This window comes from Terrapene carolina, unplaced genomic scaffold, assembly GCF_002925995.2.
Source record: "Terrapene carolina triunguis isolate 2854851 unplaced genomic scaffold, T_m_triunguis-2.0 Scaffold238, whole genome shotgun sequence".
Taxonomy (NCBI): Eukaryota; Metazoa; Chordata; order Testudines; family Emydidae; genus Terrapene; species Terrapene triunguis.
Genome location: NW_020664589.1, coordinates 15615899 through 15626554, shown reverse-complemented (window position 1 = coordinate 15626554; position 10656 = coordinate 15615899). Strand labels below are relative to the sequence as shown.

At 45.0% G+C, this 10656-nt stretch overlaps 1 protein-coding gene across 1 annotated transcript in view; it reads right to left on the bottom strand.

Moving 5' to 3' along the window:
- Nucleotides 1–10394, bottom strand: part of CRB2 (crumbs cell polarity complex component 2) — a 53333-nt gene extending 42939 nt beyond the window's left edge. The window contains exon 1 of the mRNA XM_024211161.2: nucleotides 10313–10394. Within this exon, the coding sequence (XP_024066929.2) occupies nucleotides 10313–10394 (82 nt within the window). The remainder of the gene's footprint in view (nucleotides 1–10312) is intronic.
- Between the last annotated feature and the right edge of the window lie 262 nt (nucleotides 10395–10656).

Genomic DNA, 10656 nt, shown 5'->3' with positions numbered 1-10656 from the left:
TTACAGATCCAGACTAACACGGCTACCCCTCTGATACTTGACACTATAAGGAGAGTGATCAGATAAAGTGAGCTTTTATCAGCAGGAGAGAAAAAAAAAAAAACTTGTTTGTATTGGTAATGAAAATGGCCCATTTCCAGCAATATTACACTAGTTCAACAATTCCTATGGAAGGTCTTCCAAGCTAGATGGGGCCTGAATTTCCAATGTAAAAAACAAAACCCAGAAACGAAGAGACATTTCAGGCCACCGTTACCTACCATAAAGAAGAAAAAAAGGAAAGACACCAGTATTCTCACACACTTATGCAAGTCACTATTAGGAGCAGAGAACGTGTCAAGTTACCTCTTTGTTCTTGACAGGAGTTTGCACATTTACTCTCTTTCTACAGAAGGAAGGGGTTATGGGACCTGTAGTTCAGATAAAGCAAGATGAGGGGGATCTGAGGAAATTGGAGGAAGGCTGGCAAAGGAGTGCTAGAAAGGAATGCAGCGAAGTCTCTCTTTTTAAAAATAGCATTAAATGTTATTGTCCTTCCCATTGTTTGCAAAACCCTATTAGCAGTTTGAAAATAACTTGGTCCCTTGCAAGTTTCTCTCTATTCAACAAACATCCCCCACAAGCAGCCCATTTTGAGCAGAGCTGAAATAAATACAATTTAACCTTTGGTGCCGAGATCTCTCTGCTCTGGTATCCTGTTAGCACAGCCTGGAGAAGTGTGTTCTATTAGAGACTGCCACCAGCAAATGCTTACGCACACTGGAAGGCAAGGGGTCACTTCACAGAGCCTCAACTCCCTGTTCCAGAGATGTCTCTTTCCACAGTATTCATTCCTGAAGCATTCTATAGCACTCATTGAGCTGAGTGGCTGGACATCAAACACCCTGCTCCCTCTCCAGGCTCAGGAGGACACCTCCTGCTTCACTTTGCATTAAAATAAGTTACAAAAAATTTGAAGTTGCTCAGACAGAATCACCCACTCAGGCTTAGTTTCCAGCAGCTCCAATTCACAGTAAGGACTAAGGAGCCTGATGAAATGTTCAGGTTCCCAGCCAGTTACCCAGATGCCAGCAAATGGACATTTATGGTTTTACAATAGATTCTTTATCCAAGAAGAGGCCATGGTCAAGAAGGACAGCAATTTAAAGCACACAAATAAGACTTTCGTTATCCAATAGAAAGCGTCCACACTTGTTATAGCTCCTCCCCCGAGAGCACCGTCCTGGCTCTGAAGTGTCCCTCTGACTTAGCTACAGGACTCATAAATCATGCTTCAGGGGCCATGATACGCATTGCTTAAAGCAGCTTCCATTCTCAGGTAATCCTGGAGATGCCCTAGTCCTAGAACCATACCAGCTTATAGTTGGTATATACTGGCATTTCTGAAGAGCTCACCACAGGAGTGTACCAACACCTTTCTTATCATAGTTATTACATACTTAATACCTTCAATACTATGCCCTTTAGAAACACTAACTAGCTTCACAACGCCCCTGTGAGGCAAGCATTATCCTTACTGTACAGTGGGGCACCCAGAGATTAAGTGACTTGCCCACGGTCACATGAGCAACTCACAGCACAGCCAGGAAAAAATACAAGAAGTTCTGATCCCCAGTCTCCTACTCTAATCACTGAACGAACATTCTCTCCAGTTAGAGATGAAGGACAGTCCAGTGCTTAGGGCACTAGTCTAGGGCTTTGGAGACCTGGGTTCAACTTCCTGCTCTACCACAGATTCCCTCTGTGACCTCGGGCAAGTTACTTAGCCTCTCTGTGCCTCTACACTTTATCTGTACAATGAAATATCATCACTGCTAGGCCTGACAGAGGTGCTGCCAGGATAAATACAGAAAAGATTATGAGGAACTTTGATACCATGGTGATGGAGCCATATACATACCTTTTAGTATTACAACAAGATTTTCTAGTCCTACAAAGTTCTAAATGGAAGGGATGAATCACTGACCGCAGCAAGTTTGTCTCCCTGGGAACAGAACTCCTGAATAGGGAGCATCATGCTTGTGTGGGCAGGAGCTTTGCTGAGCTGGCCCCTTGTGTAGGTGGTGGTGTAGGAGAGGAAGCAGGTGATATGCTAGGGGTAGGGCTGGATGCTCCATTCTCAAGTTTGAGTCAAAAGACCCTCTTCTCACAAACAATGGAGGTGTTAATTTTCAAGCCCATAACCCTCTGCTCATTATGTCGAAACAAAGGCAGCCCATTCCAGCACTGGGAAACTCAGACTCGGGGGGAGGGATTGCTCTTCAAAAATGTATTTCCAGGAACAAAGAACATCAAACAGAAATGGGGGGGGGGAGTTTCCCTATTGATGCTTTGCTGCTAAGTCACCAAACTGATGAAGAGCGAAGGTTGACCCCACCAACCCTAATGTGTCCTCCAGTCAGTGCGCTGGGGCCACTGAACATCGTAGGACACCAGAATTTATTTTATGTACAACATGGAATAAGAGAATTCTCCTCTTAATGATGTACGGATAGGAGCAAATCACTTTAGATCGCCTGCATCAAGCAATCGTAATAAGAGGGTAACTCACAGGAGGTGCTGGGAAGAAACTTGGTCACATCACCAATATGGGACAGGGTTACAAAAAAGTCAGACCTCCATCACATGGCCAGGTTAGTGTCCACTGGCTCCAGCTACAACAACCACCCCAGTGATCAGCTCCCAAAGGACAGAGGAAATTAAGGCCTGGGATTGTACCCATAGGTACTTTGGCTTGCAAAGATAACTTAAATCCACATGCAAACACAGTCCTGCTTCCATTCAAGGAATGCCAAGCACTTTTTAGACACCCATTAATAACCCTCCGTGACTTGGGTATTCTCCCCATCTTACAAATAGGGAAACCAAGGCAGAGAGTCCCAAAGTGATTGACCTTCCCATGATCACAAGGGGCTTGCCCAAAAGCCAAGGCAAAACCTTAACCCAACTCGAAAGGTCTGTGAAGGTACCATTTTCACACCTTCACAACGGCATGTGCCATGCAACAAATCCATAAATAAATGAACAAAGCCCCCTGCTCCTCCACAGTGGGGAAAGAACAAACAAGGCTATTAAAATCAAGTTACCAACTTGGGGCCAAGTTCTGCCTTCAGCCATACTGCACACAGCTCTTGTCACACACAGGGATGCAAGGGCAACATCTGTCTCCTTTTAGGAATTGGGAGGTGATGCTAAATGAAAGTATCCCCCTCTTCTGGACTCCTCTGAAAGAGCTCACACCCTGGGAAGGCATGGCTCTGACCAGGGCTTTAGCTCAGCAGTTCTCGAGATGCAGCCTGGAATCTATTGTGCCCATTAAGTGTTGATTCTAAGTCGCCCCGTTTTTTAAATGCCCTTCAGCTTTTTACAATAATGGGGTTTGACCCTGTAAAGTACTTCTGGAAAGTGTTGGGTGTGCTCAGTTAGGAGTCACTGTGCACCGGAGGTGCTCATACCACCCCCCACATGCAGGAGAGCTCTCTCTTTCTTTGGCACTTCCCAATTTTAGCAGTTGAGACTGTTGCTGCCTTTGGCCCCTTAAATGTCATCCTAACATTAACCATGCACAAGGTACCTGCAGCTTCAAACTCCTCCAGACAGCTCCACTGATAAGTACCATCCAACCTGGTCTCAAAACACTCATTTAACATTCCAACAGGGGATCAGCAGACATTGGGGTTATCAGCCCAGACATCACCTTGTTTCCTTCATGTTGGAGGACACCTTCAACACAGGATAAAAGGGAGCCTTTTAGAGAGTTTAATGTTCCATTAAAATTGAGCACAATAGTCTCCACAAACAGCAGGAAGTTACAGCAGAGTCAGGGTACTTATGGAGTGGGGCTTTAAGCTAGTTATCCATCTCTGAACATTTGCTTGTGCATGTGCCCTTTAATTGGGGATCATTTTTGTCATGCTGCTTTGTTGGGTGGAATCTCCCAGCAAATAGACACAAATTACCACAGATATATAAGGAAAGGGACTGGTAGTCAGAATGCCTGGGGACTATTCTCAGGCCTGACGGATACCTGTGACGCCTTGGGCAAATCAGTTTCCTTTTGTGCATCAGTTTACCCATTTACAAAATAGAAAAAACAACTATGCGCCTCACACGGGTGTCAGGAGGTTTAATTAACCTGTGTGAAGAACTTGGGAGTACTTTAGATTAAAGGTATTCTAGAAGTAGAGAGCTTGATATTTTATACACATACACGATGCAGAATCTCGCTTATGTGCTAGAAGTGTTACAACTAGCTAGCAAAACTCAGTTCTCTCAAGCATCCAAACTTTCATTCCCCTGCTTATATCTGATTTGAATTTAATAGACTTTACAACATGATGCCCCAGGACAAACTGCCAAGTGCATTAGTGCACAATCTTTCATGCAGCTCCAGGCTCAAGAAAGTTACCCATTTCAACACATTCCAGTTGTGGCATCTGTTGCATCAAAGAGCCTCAGGGAGCAGGAGAAAACATAACAGGACAGAATAGGAGCCCCTGTGGTACGTAGGGCTAGGCACTATGCCTGGTGTGACTGAGGAACTAGTACTGACAATGGGAATGGGGTTCCCTCCTTACCCCCAGGCAAACTCTTCCTGAGATACAAGGACCACAAAGGATGACGATATTCAGAGTCTAAGCAGCACTGGTCTGATTTTCCTCTCTTTCTGCTTTTCCCTCCCAGAAAGTCACTGGAGACAGCACAATGCCCACCCCCCCGGGGCGGGGGGGGGCTGCCAGAAAGAGGAGGAGACATAATGCACCAGGCTCAGAGACTCCTAGGCTGTAATGTGGCTTTTAACTGCTGGCAAGGGCTGCACACAAGACAGATAGCATCTCCATGTGACATGAGTCTGAAGAGAGCTAAGTACTGGAATGTATGCTCTCCCTCCCATTGCAAAGGTTTCCTGGAGGGAGGGGGACAGGGAGTTTATATGCTGTAGCTCCCAGCTTCAACACCTTTGTTACATTGAGTGCACAGCTCTAAGAGGGCTTTAGCCATATTCCACTCAATTTTTTTAATATGATTTTTTAGGAAGAGATTACTAGATGCTTAAAAATGTCTTTGTTACAAAAACTATTTAAGATGTAGGACACTGGTGCATCATGGAATAAATACCTTATGGGCATGGAATGGCCATCATCATATCTGTGGATTTCCCCAGCTTTAATATTATTTCAAATTTTGCTTTCCACCATCACCATCTTTCCGGACAGAAGCTACAGACCCAAAAGTTTTATATTCCCTCAATTATATTTCACCTGCCCTGTTCATTTCAGCAATTGGACAAAAAGTCCTGATACAACCAGGAGCCGAGAGTAACAGGCCTCCCAGTGGCAAAGAGACAGCAAATGAACTAGATGAAACCTGGAAGCGACAGAAGGGAAATGATGAAAATCCTAACTCAGTGCAACTTCTACCAGTTACGATGGGTGCCTACTAATCAACCCAACACTTTCTGCTCCAGTAAGAAGCCCAGGCCGAAGGTAAAAGGGGAAACTCCCCAGGTACCAGAGCCACACTTAGAGCAAAAACAACAGCGACAGAACCCGTGAATAAAGGAATGGAAAGAGTTATGTTTCCATAGCAACAGAAAGGCATGTGCTTATATTAGTAAATCCCTGCTGACCTCCACTGATCTTTCCCTATCCTGGTCAGCGCAAGGGATTAGCAGAAGGGCACACTCTCTGGCCTGTTCCCAGGATCCACTCACTAGGAAGGAAGCAGGGCAGCCCTGCAAGCAGAAGATCTCCCTTCAACCTCCCAAGTCAGCAATGGGCACAACAAAATCAGGTTCTTCCTTCAGGAACCACGTGGGACTCTTACAGCAGCCACTCTAGGCTGTTATGAGAGCTCCTTGGGAGTACCTTCAAGGTGCATTCTGGGCTCTTCCAAAGCTCCTTGGCACTCTTGACACAGAGGAGATGACTCAGTAAACCTATGCCACCTCTAATTCTGTGGGCTTTACAAAAATCAAGCAAAAAACTCTTGCCGTTGATCAGTTAAGCACCAAGGAACATGGCCTTGAAATTCTTCCTGAGTGCTGACATGCTGTGTGATTTGCACTGTTGCTGGTTTGGCCTTAACGATTCCATACCCTGTGTTGTTCTTATGGGAGCCCGTCACATGGGCTTCAATAGGTAACTTCTGTTCAGATTTGTGCAAATTGGATGCAGGCCTGGAGTCTTTCCAAAAACCCTGTACTTTGATTAAAAACCACCAACCAGCATATGAGCTGAAGGGGAGGGAGGGGCCTGCCTTGTACAAGGAAAAGGTGGGCTTGATCATGCCAGCTTGAACAGAACAGAGTGATCAGTTCTTTTGTTGGTTCCCCCAGTGATCAGGAGAGGTGCTGCTCAACTAATGTCTCCTTCCACAAATAAACTTTTTGCTTGACCTTGCTGGTCTCATTCATATGTCATCTCACTGCCAGAAACTGGAGAATTCATCTGCTTTCGTGGCATCACTGCCCACTCTGTGTCCCAGGAGCTGGACAGCCTGTTTAGCTGAGGCTTACTGGGCACTTGCTACACATGACAGATCACAGGAGAGAGATTTGAAGGGAATCTGCAACGATTATGATGATTGGTTAAAATTCTTCCTCCCCATTTTCCCCATAGCAACTATTCAGGCTTTTGTACTGTTGTTCAAACAGAACATAAAGGAGAGAATCTGCAGTGAAATGGAGGGAACACGCAAGTTGAAATACCATCCATTGGCTGAATCTAAGTGTCAGTCATACCACCTCAGCCTAGGGTCTTGTCATATCTCACAAGCTCTGCTAAGCTGGGTATGGTACGAGCACAAGAGACCTCTACAGGAAGCCCAGCGTGATCCAAAAGTAGTGCCTGCAATTCAGTAGGCAATTTCTCTGAGACAGTACTGAATCAATGGCCCAGCATCGTGCTAGAGAGCCCTCACTGCTACAGGCATCTTTCAGAGGAGACATTAAACAAAGGGCCTGACTACATGTGGTCTTTCAAAGAGCCAATGGCTTTTTGGCAGAGCAGGGGTGCAATCCCAGTGCATTAGCCAAATTCCAGTTTGAGTACTAATTAAAATACTATGGGCATGATTCTGCTCTTCAGTACCCCTGTACATCAAGATTAACTCCACTGAAGTCAACAGAGCTAAATCTCCGCAAGTGAGATCGGTATGGAGTCCTGCTTGACCAAATTCTCATTAGCTACAGCTTCACTCCCTGACTTGAACTGCAGGGCACTTTTGCTGTGCCCTGTTAAACAGCTGCCAGGTTCCAGAGGTGGCTGCACTTTAAAGGCTGGGGGAATGGCCAATATATCAGTTTATTATGTAGAGTGCTACTTTAGGGCCAAAGCACAGGACTTTTCACTGGGAAGCCTGGGCTGAATTGCCAGCTCAGCCACAGAGTCACTTAATGCCTGTGCCTCGGTTTCCCCTTGTAAAATGGGAATAATATTTACCTACTTCAAAGGAGAAGAGTGATAGTTCCTAGCTCTCTGCCTTTTCACTTGTAGCAAATCACTGGACAGAAGTGCCAAGCATTGGGCAAGAATCCACAGGGAGACCAGTGCCAAAATTATGGCTCAAAATATTAATAGGGTTAATCAGAGCTACTGCACTGCAGAGAATTAAATCCATTATAAACACAGAAACAGATAGCCAGCCAGTCTCTATCATCTGTCTATTGTTTAATGTGCATCTGAAGATGTAACTACTTCTATTATCAAGTTTCCATGATTTGTGGAAGGGTGCTAGAGCTATAAATCCATGTTTTATGGTAGTTTTGAATATACTGCACTAGTAACTCTTTGATCTTTCCGTTCCTATTGCACCCCAGTATTTCCCCTTAATAAACACACCTCTGGGCTGACCTTCCTGGTTTACACATTCTCTGATCTCTCAGCCATTTCCACAGATCAAACGCTGGAATAGGGGTTTTCCTGTGTATTCAGTTAACCAAAGTGGCTCACAAGCTTTAATTTCTAATTCCAATCTAAATACATTGGCAATCAACACAGACAATAGTCAGACTGTTAAAAAGGGAGCATTGCTTTGAACAGTGTTTAAGATGTAAATTGTGTGTATGTCAGAGCTAATCTCAAGAGCCTACCCTAGAGCAGATAACAAACCCAGAGAAGAGACGTTTGCCTGCAAATGTCCTTCCACAATAGGTTTCCAAAGCATTTGCCAGACCAAAGTTATGTGAAGTAAGGTGCCTGTTTAATTGCGTGGGGCAGAAAGACATGGAAGTTGGGTTTTAAATCCGCTTTCCCGGCATGTATTCTTCAAGACACCAAATGAACTACACCAATATTAGCGGAGAGCTACTCTGTCTTTGCCCATACTCCAGGAAGCAGCAGAACTGGGCTCATGTAGACAGCCAGCATCATTACCCTCAGAGTTTATTCCAGACGTGAGACCTTGGAGCTAATGCGGGTCTCATTGCTTCACGGCATGGTCTAGTGGTTACAGCTAGGAACTGGAAGTCTGGACCCCAGGATTAGTCTCAACCACTCTTACTCTGTGACTTTGAGCAAGTCACCCAGTCGCTCTGTGCCTCAGTTTCCCATATCTGTAAAATGGGGATAATTATAATTACCTGCCTCAAGGGCAAGGAGGGACTTTTTAATAAAGTGCTTGGAAATCCTGAGGTGAAAGGTGTTACAGAAATGGAAATCATTTACTACTAAATCTTCTGGCAGAACTCCCTCTGTAAATGGGAACAGTTTGGGTGTCTGTGGAAACTCTGGCTTGTGCTGTGCTTTACAAGTGGATTTCTAAATAGGGCACCCACTCCCACCCTAACAAAAGAGAGAGGGATGTCTTCTGTAGGTTGTTGCTCCAAAGAAGGGCCTTGCCCAAGAGAGGGAGGATATCAATGCAAAGGCAAAACAGCATCTATCCCCAAGGAGCATTCCATCCCTGACAGCCAGTACTGAGCAATTCTCTATATGCAATGGGCCTTCCTTCTGCACAACACAAAGCCATCGTAATTGCTTCACACTTTAAACTAGTAGCTATGGTTACTGGACACAAAAGACAGCCCCCCCTGCTTCCCTGTGGCCAGAGGAATTCCAGGCACTTGGAGCCAACGCATCAGACAAAGAAGTTAGTACAAAGAAGTTAGTACGGAAGAGAGAAAATTCAGGGGGGAAAAACAAAACAGTTCAACTCAAACATGAAGGTGTCTAACAGTATCAGAGCAAGGTAGATGCAGGAAGGCTCCTGGGGTAGAACTTTTAGGGGCACAGAAAGAAGTACTGAGGTTTCAACAAACTTGAAAGTGCTATGAATAAAACTAGAAGGCTCAATTAGATAGAGTACGGCAGGAAAAGGGCACAGCGAATCAATAACTTTGGGTTTCCTAGTTCCCTATGTTTTACCCTCACTTCTATGCATCCTTGTCACTGACTGCTGCTGCCCTAACGGAGATAGGACCTTATCCATGCATTGGCCTGGCAGCATTGGGGAGGACTAGGGAGGTCAGTTCAATCCCCCATCTTCCTTCCCAGTAAAAGGCTTGGCATGTTCCTGACATGACATGACCTTATAATCCCTAGATGACTAAACCTGATGTCTAGGCCCAGCAGATCCCCAGACACCCATTTCAGAAGAAACAGGGAAGCCTATTTTCCAGAGCATGCAAGAAATTAGACCCAGGTGTGAGTGTATCTTAAGCCCAGGAGCAGAGCCGCTTATGCACCTCTAGAGGCTCACCCCAGCTCTAAAGGTATATTCCCCAGCTCTGAAAGAAAGTCCAAAAAGCCCCACCAATATGATACAATCTTTGGGCATCTCATCGCTCTCTGTATCTTACAGAATGGATCGAATTTGTTAAAGGTTTCTAAAATAGAACCTTTCGCCTCCTACCCTTCTCCTCCTACATTATGTACCAGAACTACCTTCCAACAAAACACACATTACTCATCTTCTGGGATGCCCCACACCACCACCAAATGGACTTAAAATAGAAAGTATAAGCTATTCCTGTGCATTTGTTCTGCATGAGCATAAACATGAAGTTCAGGAGAACTTTACTACTGAAGTTTTCAGCTCACTGTCTGTTAGGGAGAACAGTTACTGCAATAGCGGACTACTTAATTACACATCACACCACACACACAGTCTCCTTGTGTATAAACACACACTCCTAAGCCGTGAAACACCTTTATATCTTCAAGATGAGACGTTTCCAAGCTCCACAGCTACTGAATGTGGAAGCAACACTTCTGTCATAACAATTAACACAAGGACAAGTAATTTCAGACTGCTAACCAAAGTTAGTGCATATTAACTGGGTAAGAGCCAGACACAGAAAATGAAAACTTACCCCAAAGCAAAAGGGAGAGTGGCAGCAGGAGAGCGGCATGGTATGCACTGGATAGAATTCTCTGTAATTCCATGGCAAGCATAAGAGTGGCGGTCCTAAAAACCTCAAGAGAGAAACAGTGGCTGGGAGTTGGTAAATGCAGGTTCTCTCAACATCCCAGACTTCAGAATTTTTTTCCTATTAGTGGCACTCACTCCATGCTTTGCTGATTTAGGGACTAGCACTAACACAGTGGACAGAGTCGCTGTCCACTTTGAAACGCTTTACTCATGCTGTTGGAGTGAAAGGAAAACACTGCCTGGATCACATGGACCGGACTGGACAACTAAAGACTTTAGTTGCAG